Source organism: Anomaloglossus baeobatrachus, chromosome 12, assembly GCF_048569485.1.
Source record: "Anomaloglossus baeobatrachus isolate aAnoBae1 chromosome 12, aAnoBae1.hap1, whole genome shotgun sequence".
NCBI classification, from domain to species: Eukaryota; Metazoa; Chordata; class Amphibia; order Anura; family Aromobatidae; genus Anomaloglossus; species Anomaloglossus baeobatrachus.
The window spans coordinates 99,661,019-99,687,932 of record NC_134364.1 but is presented as its reverse complement, the minus strand read 5'-3'; the positions used below and the strand labels follow the sequence as shown (position 1 = coordinate 99,687,932).

The 26,914-nt window shown below is 50.1% G+C and overlaps 2 protein-coding genes and 1 long non-coding RNA gene across 3 annotated transcripts in view; 2 read left to right on the top strand and 1 right to left on the bottom strand.

Moving 5' to 3' along the window:
- Positions 1-5,178: 5,178 nt before the first annotated feature.
- LOC142258166 (methyltransferase-like protein 25B) overlaps positions 5,179-26,914 on the bottom strand; it is a 114,641-nt gene continuing 92,905 nt past the window's right edge. Inside the window, exon 11 of the mRNA XM_075330658.1 lies at positions 5,179-5,260. The gene's annotated coding sequence lies outside the window, so the exon portion shown is untranslated. The remainder of the gene's footprint in view (positions 5,261-26,914) is intronic.
- LOC142258186 (uncharacterized) lies at positions 13,331-15,880 on the top strand. Its single transcript, XR_012727720.1, has 3 exons — positions 13,331-13,564; positions 15,473-15,493; positions 15,746-15,880. It is a non-coding gene; the product is annotated as an uncharacterized LOC142258186 (long non-coding RNA).
- Positions 15,878-26,914, top strand: part of LOC142257607 (Fc receptor-like protein 3) — a 46,640-nt gene continuing 35,603 nt past the window's right edge. The window contains exons 1-2 of the mRNA XM_075329745.1: positions 15,878-15,891; positions 21,939-22,072. Coding sequence (XP_075185860.1) covers positions 15,878-15,891; positions 21,939-22,072 — 148 coding nt within the window. The remainder of the gene's footprint in view (positions 15,892-21,938; positions 22,073-26,914) is intronic.

The window sequence follows — 26,914 nt, the reverse complement described above, 5'->3', positions numbered from 1 at the left end:
CCATGGCCCCTTATAAAAAAGGACCCCCACACGGTATGTTGGTCACCCACAGCCACTGTACACACTATAATGCTCTCCCGACAGCCCCCAATACAGTCTGGTGGTCCCTATATAATATGATGGTCCACCTCACAGAACCTTACATAGTATGATTGCCAACCTCACAGAGCCTACTATATAGTATGATGGTCCACCTCTTAGCCCACTATATAATATGATGGTACACCTCACAGAACTCTATATAGTATGATAGTCCACCTCACAGAATCCTATATTGTATGATGGCTCACCTCACAGCCCACTATATAGTATGATGGCCCACCTCACAGAACCCTATAGAGTATGATGGCCCACCTCACAGAACCCTATATAGCAGTCATGGCGAACCTTTTCAGGCCGAGTGCCCAAACTGTAGCCCTAAACCCAATTTTTTTTCTGAAGTGCCAACCAATCCTATTATGTAAATAATTGATTTTAATCTTACCTTTGCCGTCTTCTCTTCAGCAGGGGCCCCTGCCCTTTCCAGACACAGCAGTTAGATTGATCTTTATGGAAAAGGTTGTAGCATATTAGACAGAGATTTTAGCCTGGAATGCAATCAGATGTCACCCTGTAATACACATCTACATTTCAAAGTCTGAACATCTTGAAATCCCATAAAGACGTACGAGTGGCTCCCCTCCCCTTTCATTGTGTAGTTATGTCCGCCTTCCTGGGCCACTTCCTGGTAAACATCCCCCATCCTGATATCTATTTCCTACATTCTGGTATATTTGTCCCCATCATGGCCCCATCCTGGTAAATGTACCTCATCCTGGTAAATGTCCTTCATCCTGGTAAATGTACCCCATTCTGGCATGTTCCCCCATGCTGGTAAATGTACCCCATCCTGACATATTGCCCATCCTTGTAAATGTTCCCCCATCCCGGCATGTACCCCATTCCTGGTAAATGTCCTCCATCCTGGTTAATTTACCTCCATCCAGGTAAATGTCCCCATTCCTAGCATATACCCCTTCCTGGTAAATGTACCCTATTGTGGCATGTTTTCCCCATCCTGGCATGCATGTTTCCTCCATCCTGGCATGCATGTTTCCTCCATCCTGGCATGCATGTTTCCTCCATCCTGGCATTCATGTTTTCCCCATCCTGGCATGCATGTTTTCCCCATCCTGGCATGCATGTTTCCTCCATCCTGGCATGCATGTTTCCTCCATCCTGGCATGCATGTGTCCCCATCCTGGCATGCATGTTTCCTCCATCCTGGCATGTATGTTTCCTCCATCCTGGCATGTATGTTTTCCCCATCCTGGCATGTATGTTTACTCCATCCTGGCATGCATGTTTCCTCCATCCTGGCATGCATGTTTCCTCCATCCTGGCATATATGTTTCCTCCATCCTGGTATGCATGTTTTCCCCATCCTGGTATGCATGTTTTCCCCATCCTGGCATGCATGTTTTCCCCATCCTGGCATGCATGTTTCCTCCATCCTGGCATGCATGTTTCCCCATCCTGGCATGCATGTTTCCTCCATCCTGGCATGCATGTTTCCTCCATCCTGGCATGCATGTTTCCTCCATCCTGGCATGCATGTTTCCTCCATCCTGGCATGCATGTGTCCCCATCCTGGCATGCATGTGTCCCCATCCTGGCATGCATGTTTCCTCCATCCTGGCATGTATGTTTCCTCCATCCTGGCATGTATGTTTCCTCCATCCTGGCATACATGTTTTCCCCATCCTGGCATGTATGTTTCCTCCATCCTGGCATGTATGTTTCCTCCATCCTGGCATGTATGTTTTCCCCATCCTGGCATGTATGTTTACTCCATCCTGGCATGCATGTTTCCCCCATCCTGGCATGTATGTTTCCTCCATCCTGGCATGTGTCGCGGGCGGAGGAGGGGACGCTGCGCTCTCCCACTGCTCGGGTCCGACTGCCGTTGCTGCCGCGGCCTGCTGCTGCTCGGTGGCTCGAGCGATGGGCCGGATCCCGGGGACTCGAGCGGCGCTCCTCGCCCGTGAGTGAAAGGGGTTTAGTTGTGGGGATAGTTTATTGTCCGTGACGCCACCCACGGTTGTGGTGATTGTGTGGACACCACCGCTGCTCTGGCTGGGGATCCCGGGAGTGGTGGTATGGAGCAGCCAGTTGTTGATTTGCCCCTCCGTGGGTAGGGGATTGGTGGTCCCGGGGCCCAGTGATGGAGTTGGGATGGTGGATAGGCGGGTTATGGGGCCTGTGGAGGTGCAGGGGCAGCGCTGTGCCGCACGGCACGGAGGTACTCACTCAGCCAAAGGATGATGACAAAGTTCTCAGTAAACAAATGGCTGGTTGGACGGGTCCCTTGGACGGCTACGGTGCTGATGTTCCCTGCAGTTAGCGGTGACAGTCTCTTCCCTGCACCTATGTAAAGTCCTTTTGGTAGCGATGGATTCCCACCGGTAACCAGCTCCCCGACTTGGATATGGCCGGAGGAGCCTCTCTCTTGCCCGCAGGGGCTGGCCCTGGGAAACTGGTGCCTTGGCGGTGGCGGTGTCTCCCCTTCACGGTTGGACGGTTGCCTTCAATCGGGACTTGGTTGTTGGGAGACCTAGTGGTCCCCTTCACTGACGGATTTGGCAAATTATGGCGACTCCTAGCCTTGCCGGGATCCGAAAGGCCCCTGCCCTGGTGCTGACTGTTCTTTGTATACCGCTCCGGTACCGCCGGGTCACCACCCGTCCACGGTCCTTTCGGCAACCTCCGAGCAATCTCTCCTGCAGACAGTCACCGCCGTCTGCCAACCTTGCTGTCTCAGTCCGGGGCACACACCCGGACCAACTTCAGGCTTCTTGCTGTCACTTTTCTCTTTCTCTACTTTTCCTCCTTCCACTTCACTGTTTACTCCTCACACTTTCAACTCTCAAGCTAATCTGCCTGGTTTTCCCGCCTCCAGGGCTGTGAACTCCTCGGTGGGCGAAGCCAACCGCCTGGCCCACCCCCTGGTGTGGACATCAGCCCCTGGAGGAAGGCAACAAGGGTTTCTGGTCTGACCTAGGTGTTCCTGCAGGGAATGTGGGGTGTGTGGTGTTATGACCTGTGACCCCTGGCTTGCCCAGGGCGTCACACATGCATGTTTCCTCCATCCTGGCATGTATGTTTCCTCCATCCTGGTATGCATGTTTTCCCCATCCTGGCATGCATGTTTTCCCACCCCATGCTGGCATATGTGTTCCCCCTCCCCCACCCCATGCTGGCATGTGCGTTCCCCCACCCCATGCTGGCATGTGCGTCCCCCCTCCCCCACCCCATGCTGGCAAGTGCGTTGCCCCACCCCCACCCCATGCTGGCATGTGCGTTCCCCCACCCCCACCCCATGCTGGCATGTGCGTTCCCCCTCCCCCACCCCATTCTGGCAAGTGCGTTGCCCCACCCCCACCCCATGCTGGCATGTGCGTTCCCCCACCTCCACCCCATGCTGGCATGTGCGTTCCCCTACCGCCACTCCATGCTGGCATGTGCGTTCCTCCACTCCCACCCCATGCTGGCATGTATATTCGTGTTCCCCCCCCCATGTGTGTCCCCCCCCCATGCTGGCATGCGTGTTCCCCCCCCATGCTGGCATGCGTGTTCCCCCCCCATGCTGGCATGCGTGTTCCCCACCCCATGCTGGCATGCGTGTTCCCCACCCCATGCTGGCATGCGTGTTCCCCACCCCATGCTGGCATGCGTGTTCCCCACCCCATGCTGGCATGTGTGTTCCCCCTCCCCCCCATGCTGGCATGCGTGTTCCCCCCCCCCCCATGCTGGCATGCGTGTCCCCCCCCATGCTGGCATGCGTGTCCCCCCCATGCTGGCATGCGTGTTCCCCCCCCATGCTGGCATGCGTGTTCCCCCACCCCATGCTGGCATGTGTGTTCCCCCTCCCCCACCCCATGCTGGCATGTGCGTTCCCCCACCCCCACCCCACGCCGGCATGTGCGTTCCCCTTCCCCCACCCCATGCTGGCATGTGTGTTCCCCCTCCCCCACCCCATTCTGGCAAGTGCGTTCCCCCACCCCCACCCCATGCTGGCATGTGCGTTCCCCTTCCCCCACCCCATGCTGGCAAGTGCGTTGCCCCACCCCCACCCCATGCTGGCATGTGCGTTCCCCCACCTCCACCCCATGCTGGCATGTGCGTTCCCCTACCGCCACCCCATGCTGGCATGTGCGTTCCTCCACTCCCACCCCATGCTGGCATGTATATTCCCCCACCGCCACCCCATGCTGGAATGTGCGTTCCCCCACCGCCACCCCATGCTGGCGTGCTCCCCCCCATCCCCACCTTGGCACAGCCACACAAGAGTTATAAAAAAAAAAAGCAACACACAACTTACCTTCCTGCACATGCTCCCCCGCTGCGCGCCGCTGGGTCCTCAGTTCCCATGTGTCCAGAAGACCTCATTACGCCGGCGCCACTCACTGACGCTCCTCCGTCTCCTAGGCAACACACCTGCAGCCTGGGGGAGGGGGACTGTCAGAGCAAGGAGAAATGTCTCCTCCGCTCCAACACAGTTTTGATCTGCCGGCGCGACTGCACTAGCAGATCAAACCGGCAGGATCAGGCGACAGCACGCGTGCCAGCAGAATGGGCTCTGCATGCCCCTGGTGGCACGCGTGCCATAGGTTCGCCATCACTGCTATATGATGGTCCACTTCACAGCCCACTATATAGTATGAAGGTCTACCTCACAGACCACTATATAGTATGATGGTCTACCTCACAGACCACTATATAGTATGAAGGTCCACCTCACAGCCCACTATATAGTATGAAGGTCCACCTCACAGACCACTATATAGTATGATGGTCTACCTCACAGACCACTATATAGTATGAAGGTCCACCTCACAGCCCACTATATAATATGAAGGTCCACCTCACAGACCACTATATAGTATAATGGTCTACCTCACAGACCACTATATAGTATGAAGGTCCACCTCACAGCCCCCTACACAGTATAATGGATCCTCAAAAAAATAAAATGTTATACTCATGTAATCCATACTCCTTGTCCTCCACAGCCTGTCTCCTCTTCTATCCAGTCTTGCTGTGGACTTTGGTGGCACGACACAGTGACATCATCACGCCGCAGACATCCCCTGACTCTGCCATTACATCCCTAATGACAAAGTCATCACTTACAATGATCTTTTCACGCGCTCATTAGATGCTTCAGTACAAGAGCTAGGTTTGAAGTCTGTTCATTGCTGCAAATGTATATGTGGATTGCCTGAAACAACAGGAAGTTACAGTCTAAAAAAAAAGCTGTACTTAACGGTGTGAAAACTGCAGAGGACTCACTTTTTACTTTTAATTTCAGATTATGATATGTTTTTTATATTAAAATAAAAAAGCATAAAAATATCATTTACACTAAAGGTCATTATGTCATGATAGTTTGCCTTTAAAGCCACCAGACAATCTAGATCACATTCCAGACAGGACTGTATACTTGTATTGTGTGCAACTCCAGTCCCTACCCACAAGGGGTGCTACGACCTTCAACCAGTCCTAGATTTTTCAACCGGTTTTCTTTTTGGGTTACAAATACCCTCCATGTGTCCATAAGTTTCTCACGCTACTCTTGTTCGATGCAAACGTTGCAGCCTCCATGAGTCACTCAAACAATGCGAGCAAAATGACCTGACGGGCCCATACATCCTCACTCAACGCTGGTCGTTCCCCAACTGATGGAGTCTAAGATGGAGACTGTCTCCCCCTCAGCACTAGTTTCTCTTCCATAGGCTAATCCTATGTAGTCGCAACTGCCGGGCAACCTATATTACCAACATCATATCACATCACACATATAAAGTTAGGAACACATTTGGTGTCTTCTGGGGTAGGAACTCAACCTCCATCTTACAACTGCGCCCACTGGGAGTTTCATGGCCAAGTAGCTGCATGCAGCCTTACATAACCAAGCCCAATGCCGAGCCGTACATCACCAAGCACAATGCCGAGCATTGGATGGAGCAGTGTAAAGCCGTCACCACTAGGAATATAGAGGAGACATGTTCTGTGCAGTGATGGACTACAACTCTCTGGTGGATGAGTCTGGGTTTGGTGACGCCCAGGAGTACGTTACCCACCGACTACATTATATTGGCTTTTGGTGCAGGGGGAGATAATGCTATTTTGCTTATTGTCACGGCTAGGCCCAGATCCCTTAGTCAAATTGAAGGAAAATCTTAGTGCTTCAGTATTCAGCACATGAAAATTGTAGCTTCCAATTTTGTAAGAACAGTTTTGGGAAAGCCATTTTTAACCTTTATGACTGTGCCCAGTGGACAGGGTCCAAGGTTGTGGGATTTTGGGGAGCAAGGATATAACCAGCACAAAGCACTGACCTCAACCACATGCACCTTATATCAGAGATTGTGAGCCCAGCCCTCTCCTCCAACTTCACAAATGTTCTTCTGAATGAATGGAAGAAAATTTCCACTGAAGACTACAAAATATTGGAGAAAACCTTCCCAGAAGAGCTGGAGAAAAGGAGCAACCAATGCCATGTTAATGTATGTAGATGTTGAATGGGAGCTCAGAAAAGCTCTTGCAGAAGAAATGTGAAGGGGGCACTTACTTTTGTTCATATTTTATGCTTATGCTGTGCACGCACTGCAGACAAATGAGAAAAAGTAGTAATAGCTTATTCCCCTTTCTCCACTTCTCGTTTATGTGGCGCCCTGGACAAGCCAGGACGTCACAGGTACTGCAGCAACGCATCCCACACCCCGGTTAGGAACATCTAAGTCAGACACAAATCCTTGTTGACTCCCTCTAGGGGCTGATGTCCACACCAGGTGGGGCGGAGCCAGGCTGTTGGCTCCACCCACCAAGGAGTTCACAGTCCTGGAGGCGGGAAAAGGAAGAGAGCAGTGCAGTTTTGGAGTGTAGAGCGAGAGGAGGGAAATAGTAGTAGAGGAACTGACTGGCCGTATCCAGGTCCGTGGCCTGGGCACAAAAACAGCAAGGTTGGCAGACGGTGGTGACCGTCTGCAGGAGAGGCTGATTAACGCACAACCGTAAGGACCGGGGACGGGCGGCAGCCCGCCGGTACCGGATCGGGGAGCGAAGAGAAGCCAGTACCATCCGGCAGGGCCTACGGACCCCGACCAGGCTAGGAGTCGCCGTAAAACCGGTCAAATCCATCAGCGACGGGAACCTCCGGGGTTTCCCAGCAATAAAGACCCGACTGAAGGCAACCGTCCAAACCGTGAGGGAGATAAAGCTACCGCCAGAGTTAGAGCTCCCAGGGCCAGAGCCTGCGGGCAATAAGGGGCTCCCTTAGCCAACATACCGCAGGGGAGCGGGTTACCGATGGGAAGCCATCGGGGCCGAGAACATAACACTGGAGAGACAGTTACCGCCAGCCTACCGGGAGTAACCGTTGCAGCCGTCTGTGGGACTCGTCCATCCAGCCATTTGTTTTACCAGAGACTCCGTGTGCATTACTGGCTGAGTAAGTACCACCGTTCCGTCTGGCACTGCGCTGCCCCGCGACCCTGCACCTGGCCAAGCCCCGCAACCCACCAAACAGACAACAACTCCGGGCCCCGGGACTACCAAAATCCCCCTACCCACGGAGGGGAGAGAAATGTGGCGCCATGGACAAGCCAGGACGTCACAGGTACTACAACAACACACCCCACACCCCGGCTAGGCACATCTAGGTCAAACAAAAATCCTTGTTGCCTCCCTCCAGGGGCTGATGTCCACACCAGGGGGTGGAGCCAGGCGGTTGGCCCCACCCACCGAGGGGTTCACAGTACTGGAGGCGGGAAAAGGAGGAGTTGAAGTGAGGAGTTGAAGTAGAGAGTTTGAGGAGTGAAGAAGTGAAGTGGTAGTGGAGCAGACTGACCGTGTCCGGGTGCGTGGCCCGGGCACATACAGCAAGGTTGGCAGACGGTGGTGACCGTCTGCAGGAGGGGCTGATTGACGTGAACCGTAAGGACCGGGGTCGGGCGGTGGCCCGCCGGTACCGGATCGGGGAGCAAAGAGAAGCCAGCACCACTCGGCAGGGCTTACGGACCCCGACCAGGCTAGGAGTCGCCGTAAAACCGGTCAAATCCGTTAGCGAAGGGAACCTCCGAGGTTTCCCAGCAGTCAAGACCCGATTGAAGGCAACAGCTCAAACCGTGAAGGGAAATACAGTCACCGCCAAGGCTACAGTTCCCAGGGCCAGAGCCTGCGGGCAAAAGGGGTTCCCTCAGCCTCCATCCAAGCTGGGGAGCGGGTTACCGGTGGGAAGCCACCAGAACCGAGAACATCACACAGGTGCAGGGAAAGGCAGTCACCGCCAACCTACCGGGAGAAGAACCACCGCAGCCGTCTGTGGGACCCGTCCATCCAGCCGTTTGTTTTACCGGAGACTTTGCATTCATCATTGGCTGAGTACCACCGTGCCGTGCGGCACCGCGCTGCCCCCGCGACCCTGCACCTCACCAGGCCGCGTAACCCGCCTGCTATTCCTCCCTCACCGGGCCCCGGGACAACCAACCCGGAGGGGAAAAACAACATCCAAGCTGCACCCTGTCATCGCTCCCGGGATCCCCGTCCAGAGAAGCGGTGGTGTCCCAACCTCACCACAAACCGTGGGTGGCGTCACAGACAATAAATCCCCAAAACCATTCCCCTTTTCACTCACGGGCGAGGAGCGCCGCTCGAGTCCCCGGGATCTGGCCCACCGCTCGAGCCACCACTGAGCAGCAAGCGAAGCAGCAGCGCGGGACCCGAGCGTGGTGAGCGCAGCGTCCCCTCCTCCGCCCGCAACAGAAACGTCCCAGTTGCTCCCTGTCATCGCTCCCGGGATCCCCGTACAGAGCAGCGGTGGTGCCCCAACCTCACCACACACCGTGGGTGGCGTCACAAACCGACATCCCAAGCACCAAAAAAAAAAACCCCTTTCACTCAAGGGCGAAGAGCGCCGCTCGAGTCCCCGGATCCGGCCCACCGCTCGAGCCACCGAGCAGCAGCTGGAGCAGCGCTGGACCCGAGTGTGGTGAGCGTAGCACCCCGCTGCCCGCGACATTTACATAAACCATATCTGTCCTGGAATTGCAGTCTTCACTCAATGGACATTGCATTACAACACTTTCGGTTTTGTGTTGAAGCCTCAGAGGGGATGGAGACACCAATAAGAGGAGAGAGTTTGGGTTATGTCTGGATAAATGGAAAAATGTTAATTCCATGCTGCAAACATCTGGGGTAGAAAAAAACTCTAAGACATGGGGCCCCAATAGATCAAAGTATTAACATAAAACACTGTATTCATACAGGTCCCAGCCAGCTGAGCGGAACGGTACGTGGTGACAAATTCATCAATAGTTATACCAGAAATGTTTCTCCAGTCGCTGCTGGTGAGGTGCACGGAGGAAAATGCCACTGAGAGGATGAGGCAAATTTATTTAGTGGCATGTACCTCTTATTGAAGTAAGCGGGGGAGTACAATGTGCCAAATTCATTAGTGGGGTTATCCACTACTTGGAATCCCTATGTAAAAGACCAACACTCAGCTCAGATGTTGGCGGTATATCAGCAGTGTTGCCACTTCCTCTCCTGGGGCTGTAACGACCATGACGGCGTACTCACATGCTCCTGTTCCCCTCCACCATCAAGGACGTCGTTTCCCTCACCTGTCCAGGCGTCTTGCGACGGTGGAGCCGTCCCCATCCCATGCTGCAGCCTCACAGAGCGTCTGGACTCCTGACAGGCTTCAGGCCTCTGCCTGTAGGGTGCGCCCGCAGCCACACCCACTTTCTTAAAGGACCAGCGTCCTCCTAACCCGGATGTGCCTCCCAGGTCAGCTGGGAGGTTGCAAGTATTTAAGGCAACTCTGCCCTTTGAGAGTTGCCTGGGCAATGAGTTTGTCTTGAGGCCACTTTACCCACAGCGACATCGCTAGCGAAAGCACCCGCCCCCGTCGGTTGTGCGTCACGGGCAAATCGCTGCCTGTGGCGCACAAGATCGCTAGGAACGGTCACACATACTTACCTGCCTGGCGACGTCACTGTGGCCGGCAAACCGTCTACTTTCTAAGGGGGCGGTTCGTGCGGCGCCACAACAACGTCACTAAGCGGCCGCCCAATAGAAGCAGAGGGGCGGAGATGAGCGGGCGTAACATCCCGCCCACCTCCTTCCTTCCTCATTGCCGGCGGCCGCAGGTACGGTGATGTTCCTCGTTCCTGCGGTGTCACACATAGCGGTGTGCTTCCGCAGGAACGACGAACTACATCGTACTTACAGCAGCAACGATAATTGGAATTAGAACGATGCGTCAACGATCAACGATAAGGTAAGTAATTTTGATAGTTGTTTGTGCGTTTCACACGCTACAATGTTGCTAACGAGGCCGAATGTGCGTCACGAATTCCGTGACCCCAATGACATCTCGTTAGCGATGTTGTTGCGTGTAAAGTGGCCTTTACACTCATTGCTGTAGCTAAGTTCCCTAGCACTGTGCTGCTGTATTATCGTACTAGTTCTGTTACTTAAACCTGTTTGTATTACAGAGAGCTGCTGCCAATACCTATACCTGTTGCTGCTCCGGCAACCTTCCACGATACCTGCTGTCTTGAAGTATCGTTACTAGCGGCTGCCTTCCATCCAACCATCCAGGACGGAGTCTGTCACCAGCTACCGCCGCAACCTATACCAGAGACTGTGACCAGCTGCTGCTGCATCCTTATACCAGTGACTCTGGCTCCCGCATCCCTGGGGCGAGCTGACGCAACACAAGTCTTCTCAAGTGGCACCCGGACCAATACCTGCAGCATAACACCTTCACCATCAGGAGCTCTGGAGAAGACTAGGCTCAGGATTTTGGCCCGCCATGCATCTGAGTAACTTCAACACTTCTTCTTAAGAATCACAAACAGATCGACCATGGGCCGTTCTCTACCGGGATTTGAGGAGTTGTGCACTGCCTCTGAGGGACTGGCACACTCAATATCAGTATTATACGGTTTCCTGAGTGACTTGAGATGAGGGACACCTCCTTCCTTTTGCGAGGCATGGGAGCTTGAACTCAGTACCACCTTTACGCAGGAACAATGGGAGAAATGTTTCTTTTTGTCACATAAATCTGTATTGGCAACTAAAGCCCAAGAGACAAGCTGTAAAATTGTCTCCAGATGGTATCGAGTCCCTGTGGTCTTGCATAGGTGGTTTCAGGGGTGTCTATCCTCTGCTGGAAGTGTGGACTGGAGGAGGGATCCATGCCTGATCCTGCAGGCCTTCTGGCAGGGGGTACTCAAGGTGGTAAAATCGATCACGGATGTATCAGTGCCTGCCTCTTCGGAGGCGGTGCTCCTGTTCATGTTTCCTATGTCAAAGGTCACTTATAATAAATCCTTGCTGTGGCACTTATTACAGGCAGCCAAAACAATAATTCCTCGACATTGGAGATCTACTGATCCCCCCCACTTTGGAAGAGTGGTTTACAGAAATCTCTCTAATTCACCGCATGGAAACTCTAGTGGCTCAATCTCACCAAGATCAAGCTGATGTTGCTGCCAAATGGTTCCATTGGGAGGCTTTCATATCCTCCCCACTGTATCGGTCTGTCTTGAGATAGAGATGGATGAGTGACAGAGTCTACGCCGTGGAAATGCCCTTTGGGTTCTTCTCCCGGGTGATGGCTTCTCGTGTTTAGAGTCTGGAGTTCTAAGGATATCTCAAAGCAATTTCACAAACCGATTTGCTATCCCTCTCTATTCTTTATATCTCGCCTTCTTTCTGTTTCTGTTCTACTCTGCTTCATAGTCACCTGAGAAAGTTTAAATTCACAATATTGTACTGATATTATGTTTGTTGTATTGCCGGGCCATCTGCGAGTATGTGTTGTACCTTTCATTTTTTTTTTTTTGTGTAAAAATAAAAACTTTAAAATTGGGAAGAAAAAAAAAAAAAAAAGACCAGGCTCAGGTCCGTAGTCAAGCTCCTCTGGGTTTCCTGTGTGTTACAGCCCAATGGGTTCACTAACATCTCTGCTCGCCCGGCAAGCATAACAGGGGCTTGTGTGACATTATGTCATGCAATCCCTGCGGCCTGTGGGTGATAGCTTCACTCTTCTCTCCTACGGAGGTAACGGACATCTGGAAAAAGTGAGAGGACAGCCGCACCTCTCACTTCCTCTGGATGTTTTGATTTGTCTAAAGAAAGGGAGAGCAAAGCCAGTGCTGATTGTCCTTAGGGATAGCATGACATAATGTCACACAAGCCCCAGGAGAGGTAATGCCAACTATGTGTGAGTATAAGTTATGTTAGTGATGTTATTTTACTGAAGTGGACACATGGGAATTTAGAAGGGCTTGTCTGACAATGCCAGTCTAAAGGCACCGTTACACGCTACAATTTATCTGACGATAGGTCGTCGGGGTCACGGTTTCCGTGACGCACATCCGTCATCGTTAGTGACGCCGTTGCGTGTGACACCTACGTGTGACTCCAAACGATCGCAAATAGGTTAAAAATAGTTGATCGTTGACACGTCGTTCAGTTTCAAAATATTGTTCCTCGTTTGGAATGCAGCAGACATATTGCTACGTCTGACAACCTGCCAACGATGAACAACATCCACACGACCGCCTTGGTCAAACAATATATCGCTGAACGATGTTGCATCGTTTGTGAGATGTGTACGTGTGACCGCTATTAAACGACCTATGTACGATCTCGGCAAATTGTAACAACGATCTAGGCGTGTCACAGCGCTCATGAGATCGTTAGATAAATCGTAGCCCGTAACGTGGCCTTTAGTGATAGGCCAAGAAAAGATCTTGAGTAGCTAAAAACCTTTAAAAGAGGCATCTCAAAACGACCGACTACCATGGAAGGGATTTCTTCTGATTTCTTCCCTTTGTATGTCAATGCCTCAGAAAAAGATTGAGGTGTTGCAACATCAAAGCTGTTTGACAGGAGGAGGGTTCTCCCTCTGTCAGCCACAGATCTCCACAAAACTCAATCACGAGGGTCGAAATCTTCCTTACATTAGTCGTAAAGGACCCCATACGCATTGTATTATATTCACAACACCTTTTTAACCTATGATGGTGAAGCAGCACCGAACACGAATATGTACATTAAGGTAGCATAAAAAAGGGACATCATGAATTTGTCTTAGTTTTGTTTTTCTTTTTTTTACAACAGTTACGGTAGTTTCGTTTTCAGAGTTTCAATACAATTCCTAGAACCAGTGTCATGGAAATTTTTCAGTGAAAGTTTTTCATAAGGAGCATCACACACTTGACCCTTTTTTTTTGCCAGATAGGACATCTGCACAACACATGCAGTCAATGAAGAGGACGGTGCTTCATCAGAATAGAAACTTAGGAACTTGGACCTGCTTCAAGGTTATCCTGCTCTGCTACTTCACAAAACCCTGAGCTCTGTCTCTGCAAACACCCCTCCTTTCTGGAAAAAAACAAAACACTGAAGGATATCACGAAACTCCAGCTTTATTCTTTACTACAGGCTGCGCCACACAAGCCTATGGCAGTCACCATGTTTGTGAGATCATTGCTCATGCTTATATGTAAGTACCTGTCTTTTTTAGCTTTACGAACAATTTAACTAAACTGCTATAAAGTGATCAAGGATTATTAAAAATGATGATTACTAAAGGATTAGTGTTTTACTGGATATGTTGAACCATTAGGGCTTGAACTGCCAGGGGCAAACAGAGGATTGCTCAACTTATACTATAACTTATACTACTGCTCAAAGCTAAAGATGAACAAGTGGGGAAAGTGGAAGCCCCTATTCCGTCAACTACTATATAGAGGGGTACTTTATTGCACCACATCCTGATCAATAGTACCAGATACATTCTTATACATAGGAGCAGTATTATAGTAGTTATATTCTTGTACATAGGGGGCAGTATTATAGTAGTTATATTCTTGTGCATAGGGGGCAGTATTATAGTAGTTATATTCTTGTGCATAGGGGGCAGTATTATAGTAGTTATATTCTTGTGCATAGGGGGCAGTATTATAGTGGTTATATTCTTGTACATAGGGGGCAGTATTATAGTAGTTATATTCTTGTACATAGGGGGCAGTATTATAGTAGTTATATTCTTGTACATAGGAGCAGTATTATAGTAGCTATATTCTTGTACATAGGGGGCAGTATTATAGTAGTTATATTCTTGTACATAGGGGGCAGTATTATAGTAGTTATATTCTTGTACATAGGGGGCAGTATTATAGTAGTTATATTCTTGTACATAGGGGGCAGTATTATAGTAGTTATATTCTTGTACATAGGGGGCAGTATTATAGTAGTTATATTCTTGTACATAGGGGGCAGTATTATAGTAGTTATATTCTTGTACATAGGGAGCAGTATTATAGTAGTTATATTCTTGTACATAGGGGGCAGTATTATAGTAGTTATATTCTTGTACATAGGGGGCAGTATTATAGTAGTTATATTCTTGTACATAGGGGGCAGTATTATAGTAGTTATATTCTTGTACATAGGGGGCAGTATTATAGTAGTTATATTCTTGTACATAGGGGGCAGTATTATAGTAGTTATATTCTTGTACATAGGAGCAGTATTATAGTTATATTCTTGTACATAGGGGCAGTATTATAGTAGTTTTATTCTTGTACATAGGGGCAGTATTATAGTAGTTATATTCTTATACATAGGAGCAGTATTATAGTAGCTTTATTCTTGTATATAGGAGCAGTATTATAGTAGTTATATTCTTGTACATAGGGGGCAGTATTATAGTAGTTATATTCTTGTACATAGAGACAGTATTATAGTAGTTATATTCTTGTATATAGGGGGCAGTATTATAGTAATTTTATTCTTGTACATAGGAGCAGTATTATAGTAGTTATATTCTTGTACATAGGGGGCAGTATTATAGTAGTTTTATTCTTGTACATAGGAGCAGTATTACAGTAGTTATATTCTTGTACATAGGGGCAGTATTATAGTAGTTATATTCTTGTACATAGTGGCAGTATTATAGTAGTTATATCCTTGTACATAGAGGGCAGTATTATAGTAGTTATATCCTTGTACATAGAGGGCAGTATTATAGTAGTTATATTCTTGTATATAGGGGGCAATATTATAGTAGTTATATTCTTGTACATAAGGGCAGTATTATAGTAGTTATATTCTTGTACATAGAGGGCAGTATTATAGTAGTTATATCCTTGTACATAGAGGGCAGTATTATAGTAGTTATATTCTTATACATAGGAGCAGTATTATAGTAGCTTTATTCTTGTATATAGGAGCAGCATTATAGGAGCTATATTCTTGTACATAGGGGGCAGTATTATAGTAGTTATATTCTTGTACATAGGGGCAGTATTATAGTAGTTATATTCTTGTATATAGGGGGCAGTATTATAGTAGTTATATTCCTGTACATAAGGGCAGTATTAAAATGCACTTTGTTTTTATTTTGCAGTACTAACAGTGGAAAATGCAGGTAAGTGTATTATTTTTTAAATGTATATATTAATGAAGAGGAACTTGTAAATGTTCTCATTACAAACAAAAGAAAAATAATAATGATAAATGATAAAAGGAAACTAATCAGTTTTGTTTTCAGGCCATTGATGTAAAACAACATATAAGTTATTATGGTAGAACATTCTTATCTATAGGTGGCAGTATTGTAGGATGCCATTCAGTCTTATGATAATGAAGACCGTAACATGGCTGTCTTATTGCCTTACAGGATCAGCGGTCAGCCCGGTGGTGACTTTTAACCCAGACTTGAATAAGATCTTCACAGGACAGTCTCTCCAGATGACCTGTGATGTGGACTCCACTGTACAAGGAGATGTCACTTATAACTGGTTTAAAGATGATGAAGGGAATTTTGTTACTTACCGTAAATTCCTTTTCTTCTAGCTCTTATTGGGAGACCCAGACGATTGGGGTATAGCTACTGCCCTCTGGAGGCCACACAAAGCACTACATTAAAAGTGCAAGGCCCCTCCCCCTCTGGCTATACCCCCCCGTGTATCACGGGTTCTCCAGTTTTAGTGCCAAAGCAAGAAGGAGGAAGCCAATAACTGGTTTAAACAAATTAACTCCGAATAACATCGGAGAACTGAAAAACCGTTCAACATGAACAACATGTGTACCCGCAAACAACAAAAAAACATCCCGAAGGACAACAGGGCGGGTGCTGGGTCTCCCAATAAGAGCTAGAAGAAAAGGAATTTACGGTAAGTAACAAAATTCCCTTCTTCTTCAGCGCTCTATTGGGAGACCCAGACGATTGGGACGTCCAAAAGCTGTCCCTGGGTGGGTAAATAAATACCTCATGTTAGAGCTGCAAAACAGCCCTCCCCTATGGGGGTGTCACTGCCGCCTGCAGGACTCTTCTACCTAAGCTGGCATCCGCCGAAGCATAGGTATGCACCTGATAATGCTTGGTGAAAGTGTGCAGACTGGACCAGGTAGCTGCCTGGCACACCTGTTGAGCCGAAGCCTGGTGACGTAATGCCCAGGACGCACCCACGGCTCTGGTGGAGTGGGCTTTTAGCCCTGAAGGAACCGGAAGCCCCGCAGAACGGTAGGCCTCTAGAATTGGTTCTTTGATCCATCGAGCCAGGGTGGCTTTAGAAGCCTGCAACCCCTTGCGCGGACCAGCGACAAGGACGAAAAGTGCATCGGCACGGCGTATGGGCGCCGTGCGTGAAATGTAGATTCTGAGTGCTCTCACCAGATCTAGCAAACGTAAGGCCTTTTCATACCGGTGAACCGGATGAGGGCAAAAAGAAGGCAAGGAAATATCCTGATTAAGATGAAAAGAGGATACGACCTTAGGGAGAAACTCCGGAATGGGGCGCAGCACAACCTTGTCCTGGTGGAACACCAGGAAGGGAGCCTTAGATGACAGAGCTGCCAGCTCAGACACTCGCCGAAGCGATGTGATTGCAACAAGAAACGCCACTTTCTGCGACAGCCGAGAAAAGGAAACTTCCTTCAGAGGCTCGAAGGGCGGCTTCTGGAGAGCAACTAGTACCCTGTTCAGATCCCATGGATCTAACGGTCGCTTGTACGGGGGCACAATATGACAGACCCCCTGCAGGAACGTGCGCACCTTAGGAAGACGTGCTAGACGCTTCTGAAAAAACACGGATAGTGCCGAAACTTGCCCTTTAAGGGAGCTGAGCGACAAGCCCTTTTCTAACCCCGATTGCAGGAAGGAAAGAAACTTGGGCAATGCAAATGGCCAGGGAGACACTCCCTGAGCAGAGCACCAGGACAAGAAAATCTTCCACGTTCTGTGGTAGATCTTAGCCGAATTCGACTTTCTAGCTTGTCTCATTGTGGCAATGACTCCCTGAGATAATCCAGCAGATGCTAGGATCCAGGACTCAATGGCCACACAGTCAGGTTCAGGGCCGCAGAATTCTGATGGAAAAACGGCCCTTGGGACAGTAAGTCTGGTCGGTCTGGCAGTGACCACGGTCGACCGATCGTGAGATGCCACAGATCCGGATACCACGACCTCCTCGGCCAGTCTGGAGCGACGAGTATGACGCGGCTGCACTCGGATCTGATCTTGCGTAGCACTCTGGGCAAGAGCGCCAGAGGCGGAAACACGTATAGGAGCTGAAACTGCGACCAATCTTGAACCAAGGCGTCTGCCGCCAGAGCTCTTTGATCGCGCGACCTCGCCATGAATGCCGGGACCTTGTTGTTGTGCCGGGATGCCATTAGGTCGACGTCCGGCACTCCCCAGCGGCGACAGATTTCCTGAAACACGTCCGGGTGAAGGGACCATTCCCCTGCGTCCATGCCCTGGCGACTGAGGAAGTCTGCTTCCCAGTTTTCTACGCCTGGGATGTGAACCGCGGATATGGTGGATGCTCTGTCCTCCACCCACATTAGAATGCGCCGGACTTCTTGGAAGGCTTGCCGACTGCGCGTCCCTCCTTGGTGGTTGATGTATGCCACCGCTGTGGAGTTGTCCGATTGGATTCGGATCTGCTTTCCTTCCAGCCACTGTTGGAAGGCCAGTAGAGCAAGATACACTGCTCTGATCTCCAGAACATTGATCTGAAGGGTGGACTCCTGCGGAGTCCACGTCCCCTGAGCCCTGTGGTGGAGAAATACTGCTCCCCACCCTGACAGACTCGCATCTGTCGTGACTACTGCCCAGGATGGGGGCAGGAAGGATCTTCCCTGAGACAATGATGTGGGAAGGAGCCACCATTGTAGAGAGTCTTTGGCCGTCTGGGAAAGCGAGACTTTCCTGTCCAGGGACGTTGACTTCCCGTCCCATTGGCGGAGAATGTCCCATTGAAGTGGGCGCAGATGAAACTGCGCAAAGGGAACTGCTTCCATGGCTGCCACCATCTTCCCTAGGAAATGCATGAGGCGCCGCAAGGGATGCAACTGGCCCTGCAGGAGAGATTGCACCCCTGTCTGTAGTGACCGCTGCTTGTCCAGCGGAAGCTTCACTATCGCTGCTAGAGTATGAAACTCCATGCCAAGATACGTTAGTGACTGAGTCGGTGATAGGATCGACTTTGGAAAGTTGATGATCCATCCGAAAGACTGTAGAGTCTCCAGCGTAGCATTCAGGCTGAGTTGGCATGCCTCCCGAGAGGGAGCTTTGACCAATAAGTCGTCTAGGTAAGGAATCACCGAGTGTCCCTGAGAGTGCAAGACTGCTACCACCGCCGCCATGACCTTGGTGAAGACCCGTGGGGCTGTCGCCAGACCAAATGGAAGAGCTACGAACTGAAAATGGTCGTCTCCTATCACAAAACGTAGAAAACGTTGATGTTCTGTAGCAATTGGCACGTGGAGATAAGCATCTTTGATGTCTATTGAGGCAAGGAAGTCTCCTCTGGACATTGAGGCAATGACAGAGCGGAGGGTTTCCATCCGGAACCTCCTGGCGTGCACATGTTTGTTGAGCCGTTTTAGGTCCAGAACAGGACGGAACGAGCCGTCCTTTTTTGGAACCACAAAGAGATTGGAGTAAAACCCTTGCCCTTGTTCCTGAGGAGGGACTGGGATAACCACTCCTTCCGCTTTTAGGGAATCCACCGCCTGCAGCAGAGCATCTGCTCGGTCTGGACGTGGGGAGGTCCTGAAGAACCGAGCTGGAGGACGAGAATTGAACTCGATTCTGTACCCGCGAGACAAAATGTCCGTCACCCACCGGTCTTTGACCTGTGACATCCAAATGCCGGAAAAGCGGGAGAGCCTGCCCCCGACCGGCGATGCGGAGGGGGGGGGCTGGAAGTCATGAGGTAGCCGCTTTGGAAGCGGTACCTCCATTTGCTTTCTTGGGGCGTGTGTGAGTCCGCCACGAATCTGAGTTTCTTTGCGTCCTCTGAGTCCCTTTGGACGAGGTAAATGGTGTCTTGCCCGAACCTCGAAAGGACTGAAACCTCTGCTGCCACTTTTTCTGCTGAGGTTTGGGTGTTCTGGGTTGTGGTAAAGAGGAGTCTTTACCCTTGGACTGCTTAATGATGTCAGCCAATGGCTCGCCAAACAGTCTCTCTCTAGACAAAGGCAAACTGGTTAAACATTTTTTGGAACCAGCATCTGCTTTCCAGTCCTTTAACCACAAGGCTCTGCGCAAAACTACCGAATTGGCGGACGCCATTGAGGTGCGACTGGTAGATTCTAGGACCGCATTGATAGCGTAAGACGCAAACGCCGACATCTGCGTGGTAAGGTGCGCCACTTGCGGCACTGCTGGATGCATGATAGCATCCACTTTTGCTAAGCCAGCTGAAATAGCCTGGAGTGCCCATACGGCTGCGAATGCCGGAGCAAACGACGCGCCTATAGCTTCATAGACAGATTTTAACCAAAGGTCCATCTGTCTGTCATTGGCATCTTTAAGTGAAGCGCCATCCTCCACTGCAACTATGGATCTAGCTGCAAGTTTGGAAATCGGGGGGTCTACCTTTGGACACTGTGTCCAGCGCTTGACCACCTCAGGGGGGAAAGGGAAACGCGTATCTTTAGATCGTTTAGAGAAACGCCTTTCTGGGTGAGCGTCGTGCTTCTGGATTGATTCTCTGAAGTCAGAGTGATCTAACAAAGCACTCAATTTACGCTTGGGATAAAGGAAACGAAACTTTTCCTGCTCCGCAGCCGCCTCTTCTGCTGAAGGGGCTGGGGGAGAAATATCCAACAGCCTATTGATGGCTGAGATAAGGTCGTCTACCATGGCATCCCCATCCGGGGTATCCAGGTTGAGAGGGGTTCCAGGAGTGGATTCCTGATCACTCTCATCAGACACATCACAGGGAGACTGATTGCGCTGAGACCCTGAGCAGTGTGAAAACGTCGAGGGTCTTTCCCAGCGAGCTCGCTTAGGGTGGCTGGGGCCATCATCTGAGTCATAATCCTCGGCCTGTGAAGCCGGGGACCCCCCTGTGGGCTGGATACATTCCAAGTAAGGGGGACCTGAGGACAGAGGCCTCGCCGTGCCCAGAGACTGAGCCCCATGCATAGATTGCAAGGTCTCAAGGATTTTTGCCATAGATACAGACATATTATCTGCAAAAACTGCAAAGTCCGTCCCTGTCACCGGGGCAGAACTTACAAGCGTCTCAGCCTGGGTCGCTACCTCTCCTGACTCCGGCTGGCGAAGCAGCACCGGGTCGGAGCATTGCACACAATGGGGGTCATCAGAGCCTGCTGGTAGATTAGCCCCACATGCAGCACACGCAGTATACACAGCCCTTTTTGCCTTGGCCGCCTTGCGTTTTGAGGATGACATGTTGCTGCTTCCACAGAGCGATCTGGGATATGCAGCCAGAAGCGCACCTCACAGTGCAAGAAATACAATATCTATATAACTGTATCCAGTACACTGATACACAGTGAGGCACTAGAGGGACCAGCACAGAAAAATCGCTTACCGCCCGCTTAAAAAGCGGGTGTGTGGTCGCCAGATAGCCCCTAGTCCAGGTCTCCCAGAGCCTTGCGTCCTTCCTCCAGCCAGGCATGCATGTAATGGCTGCCGGCGTCTCGAGAGAGGAAGGGGGGCGGGCCCTGGGCGTTCCTGGCCAAGAGCGGGAAGCCTGCTTCCCTCTGTGCATAGTGAGAGGGCTGGAGCATGTAAATCAGGCTCCAGCCCTCGTCGCTGCTTGCGAACAGCGTCTCTCCCCTTCCCTGAGTGACAGGGTGGGGGCGGGAACGAAACGGAGCTGCCGGCGTCCTAGGCCCAAAACGCCGGGGACTCAATTTATAACCGCCGCCGCCGTAAAAGCGCGGACGGCGGATCCCCGGCGCACCACAAGTCACAGCAGCGCCGCCCGGTCCAGAGGGGGTCGGCGCTGCGTTCCCAAACACAAACAATCCCCCAGTAATCTGTAGGGACACCAACTCCACGTTGCGGTCCCCGGCGCACTATAACACCCAGCCAGCCCGGAGTGTGTCTGTGCCTGCCGGGGACACAGAGTACCTGTAAGATGCAGGGCCCTGTCCCTGATCGTACTCCTGCTCCGAATCCATCAGGTTCTAATGGGTCTGTGGATGGAGCCCGGCATCAGAGCTGAGAGGCCGGCAGGATCCCACTTCCACAGAGCCCTACCAGGGGATGTGGAAGGAAAACAGCATGTCAGGCTCCAGCCCTGTACCAGCAATAGGTACCTCAACCTTACAACACCATCCAGGGGTGAGAAGGGAGCATGCTGGGAACACTATATGTGTCCTCTTTTCTTCCATCCGAAACAGTCAGCAGCTACTGCTGACTAAAATCTGTGGAGCTATGCATGGAATGTCTGACCTCCTTCGCACACAAAGCTAAAACTGGAGAACCCGTGATACACGGGGGGGTATAGCCAGAGGGGGAGGGGCCTTGCACTTTTAATGTAGTGCTTTGTGTGGCCTCCAGAGGGCAGTAGCTATACCCCAATCGTCTGGGTCTCCCAATAGAGCGCTGAAGAAAACTGGATCCACTCCGAGAAAACATTTTCCATAGAGTCTGCACTATCATCGGACAGTGGAAACTACCAATGCCAGACGAGTGCTAGTGACCGAAGCGACTCTACCAGACTGGAAGTCTATGATGGTCAGTGACACTACAACAGTATATTGCACTCTAAAAATGAAAAGTGTGTGCTCAAAATCGCCCGTATTTTTAATAAAAAAAATTGCTGCCTCCGTTCTGCAAAAATTGAAGCTCAAAAGGGAAACTGTCAGCAGAGTCACCCCCTTTAATCAATAGATCTTGGAATAATAATAATTTTCGCAATTGGATTTGTTTAAAAAAAATGTTCCTGTGCTAAGAAATCTTATATATGTGTCCCTGCTGTGTACTGTGTAATGGCTGTGTCTGACCATAGAGGGACATAATCTGATTATACCACATCTCCTGAGCAGGGGAGGATGCAAAAAAGAGTTTACCGACAGGACAATGAGGGATCACAGCTTATTCATTCTGTGAGGTAAAACATTTCCGTCTGTTTATAAAAAAAAATAAAAAATGTTTTACCTCAAAGAAAGAATCATTGGAATCAGGGTCTCTGTCTCTACATTATACTGTAAGGTGGACTATCTGGGGACCATTATTCTTTATGGAGGACTATGTGGGGCACATTATTCTGTATGGAGGGCTATGTGGGGCCCATTATTCTGTATGGAGGGCTATGTGGGGCCCATTATTCTGTAAGGAAGACTATGTGGGGCCCATTATTCTGTATGGAGGACTATGTGGGGCCATTATTCTGTATGGAGGGCTATGTGGGGCCCATTATTCTGTATGGAGGACTATGTAGGGCCCATTATTCTGTATGGAGGGCTATGTGGGGCACATTATTCTGTAGGGAGGGCTATGTGGGGCCCATTATTCTGTATGGAGGGCTATGTGGGGCCCATTATTCTGTATGGAGGACTATGTGGGGCCCATTATTCTGTATGGAGGGCTATGTGGGGCCATTATTCTGTATGGAGGACTATGTGGGGCCCATTATTCTGTATGGAGGACTATGTGGGGCCCATTATTCTGTATGGAGGACTATGTGGGGCACATTATTCTGTATGGAGGGCTATGTGGGGTCCATTATTCTGTATGGAGGACTATGTAGGGCCCATTATTCTGTATGGAGGGCTATGTGGGGCACATTATTCTGTAGGGAGGGCTATGTGGGGCCCATTATTCTGTATGGAGGGCTATGTGGGGCCCATTATTCTGTATGGAGGACTATGTGGGGCCCATTATTCTGTATTGAGGGCTATGTGGGGCCATTATTCTGTATGGAGGACTATGTGGGGCCCATTATTCTGTATGGAGGACTATGTGGGGCCCATTATTCTGTATGGAGGACTATGTGGGGCACATTATTCTGTATGGAGGGCTATGTGGGGCCATTATTCTGTATGGAGGACTATGTGGGGCCCATTATTCTGTATGGAGGACTATGTGGGGCCCATTATTCTGTATGGAGGACTATGTGGGGCTCATTATTCTGTATGGAGGGCTATGTGGGGCCCATTATTCTGTATGGAGGGCTATGTGGGGCCCATTATTCTGTATGGAGGACTATGTGGAACCCATCATTCTATATGGAGGGCTATGTGGGGCCCATTATTCTGTATGGAGGACTATGTGGGGCCCATTATTCTGTATGGAGGACTATGTGGGGCCCATTATTCTGTATGGAGGGCTATGTGGAACCCATCATTCTATATGGAGGGCTATGTGGGGCACATTATTCTGTATGGAGGGCTATGTGGGGCACATTATTCTGTATGGAGGACTATGTGGGGCCCATTATTCTGTATGGAGGACTATGTGGGGCCCATTATTCTGTATGGAGGGCTATGTGGGGCCCATTATTCTGTATGGAGGGCTATGTGGGGTCCATTATTCTGTATGGAGGGCTATGTGGGGCCCATTATTCTGTATGGAGGGCTATGTGGGGTCCATTATTCTGTATGGAGGGCTATGTGGGGCCCATTATTCTGTATGGAGGGCTATGTGGGGCACATTATTCTGTATGGAGGGCTATGTGGGGCCATTATTCTGTATGGAGGACTATGTGGGGCCCATTATTCTGTATGGAGGGATATGTGGAACCCATCATTCTATATGGAAGGCTATGTGGGGCACATTATTCTGTATGGAGGACTATGTGGGGCACATTATTCTGTATGGAGGACTATGTGGGGCCCATTAATCTGTATGGAGGACTATGTGGGGCCCATTATTCTGTATGGAGGGCTATGTGGGGCCCATTATTCTGTATGGAGGGCTATGTGGGGTCCATTATTCTGTATGGAGGGCTATGTGGGGCCCATTATTCTGTATGGAGGGCTATGTGGGGCCCATTATTCTGTATGGAGGGATATGTGGGGCCCATTATTCTGTATGGAGGGCTATGTGGGGCCCATTATTCTGTATGGAGGGCTATGTGGGGCCCATTATTCTGTATGGAGGGCTATGTGGGGCCCATTATTCTGTATGGAGGGCTATGTGGGGCCCATTATTCTGTAAGGAGGACTATGTGGGGCCCATTATTCTGTATGGAGGACTATGTGGGGCCCATTATTCTGTATGGAGGACTATGTGGGGCCCATTATTCTGTATGGAGGACTATGTGGAACCCATCATTCTATATGGAGGGCTATGTGGGGCCCATTATTCTGTATGGAGGGCTATGTGGGGCCCATTATTCTGTAAGGAAGACTATGTGGGGCCCATTATTCTGTATGGAGGACTATGTGGGGCCCATTATTCTGTATGGAGGACTATGTGGGGCCATTATTCTGTATGGAGGGCTATGTGGGGCCCATTATTCTGTATGGAGGACTATGTAGGGCCCATTATTCTGTATGGAGGGCTATGTGGGGCACATTATTCTGTAGGGAGGGCTATGTGGGGCCCATTATTCTGTATGGAGGGCTATGTGGGGCCCATTATTCTGTATGGAGGACTATGTGGGGCCCATTATTCTGTATGGAGGGCTATGTGGGGCCATTATTCTGTATGGAGGACTATGTGGGGCCCATTATTCTGTATGGAGGACTATGTGGGGCCCATTATTCTGTATGGAGGACTATGTGGGGCACATTATTCTGTATGGAGGGCTATGTGGGGTCCATTATTCTGTATGGAGGACTATGTAGGGCCCATTATTCTGTATGGAGGGCTATGTGGGGCACATTATTCTGTAGGGAGGGCTATGTGGGGCCCATTATTCTGTATGGAGGGCTATGTGGGGCCCATTATTCTGTATGGAGGACTATGTGGGGCCCATTATTCTGTATTGAGGGCTATGTGGGGCCATTATTCTGTATGGAGGACTATGTGGGGCCCATTATTCTGTATGGAGGACTATGTGGGGCCCATTATTCTGTATGGAGGACTATGTGGGGCACATTATTCTGTATGGAGGGCTATGTGGGGCCATTATTCTGTATGGAGGACTATGTGGGGCCCATTATTCTGTATGGAGGACTATGTGGGGCCCATTATTCTGTATGGAGGACTATGTGGGGCTCATTATTCTGTATGGAGGGCTATGTGGGGCCCATTATTCTGTATGGAGGGCTATGTGGGGCCCATTATTCTGTATGGAGGACTATGTGGAACCCATCATTCTATATGGAGGGCTATGTGGGGCCCATTATTCTGTATGGAGGACTATGTGGGGCCCATTATTCTGTATGGAGGACTATGTGGGGCCCATTATTCTGTATGGAGGGCTATGTGGAACCCATCATTCTATATGGAGGGCTATGTGGGGCACATTATTCTGTATGGAGGGCTATGTGGGGCACATTATTCTGTATGGAGGACTATGTGGGGCCCATTATTCTGTATGGAGGACTATGTGGGGCCCATTATTCTGTATGGAGGGCTATGTGGGGTCCATTATTCTGTATGGAGGGCTATGTGGGGCCCATTATTCTGTATGGAGGGCTATGTGGGGTCCATTATTCTGTATGGAGGGCTATGTGGGGCCCATTATTCTGTATGGAGGGCTATGTGGGGTCCATTATTCTGTATGGAGGGCTATGTGGGGCCCATTATTCTGTATGGAGGGCTATGTGGGGTCCATTATTCTGTATGGAGGACTATGTGGGGCCCATTATTCTGTATGGAGGGCTATGTGGGGTCCATTATTCTGTATGGAGGGCTATGTGGGGCCCATTATTCTGTATGGAGGGCTATGTGGGGTCCATTATTCTGTATGGAGGGCTATGTGGGGCCCATTATTCTGTATGGAGGGCTATGTGGGGCACATTATTCTGTATGGAGGGCTATGTGGGGCCATTATTCTGTATGGAGGACTATGTGGGGCCCATTATTCTGTATGGAGGGATATGTGGAACCCATCATTCTATATGGAAGGCTATGTGGGGCACATTATTCTGTATGGAGGACTATGTGGGGCACATTATTCTGTATGGAGGACTATGTGGGGCCCATTAATCTGTATGGAGGACTATGTGGGGCCCATTATTCTGTATGGAGGGCTATGTGGGGCCCATTATTCTGTATGGAGGGCTATGTGGGGCCCATTATTCTGTATGGAGGGCTATGTGGGGCCCATTATTCTGTATGGAGGGCTATGTGGGGCCCATTATTCTGTATGGAGGGATATGTGGGGCCCATTATTCTGTATGGAGGGCTATGTGGGGCCCATTATTCTGTATGGAGGGCTATGTGGGGCCCATTATTCTGTATGGAGGGCTATGTGGGGCCCATTATTCTGTATGGAGGGCTATGTGGGGCCCATTATTCTGTAAGGAGGACTATGTGGGGCCCATTATTCTGTATGGAGGACTATGTGGGGCCCATTATTCTGTATGGAGGACTATGTGGGGCCCATTATTCTGTATGGAGGACTATGTGGAACCCATCATTCTATATGGAGGGCTATGTGGGGCACATTATTCTGTATGGAGG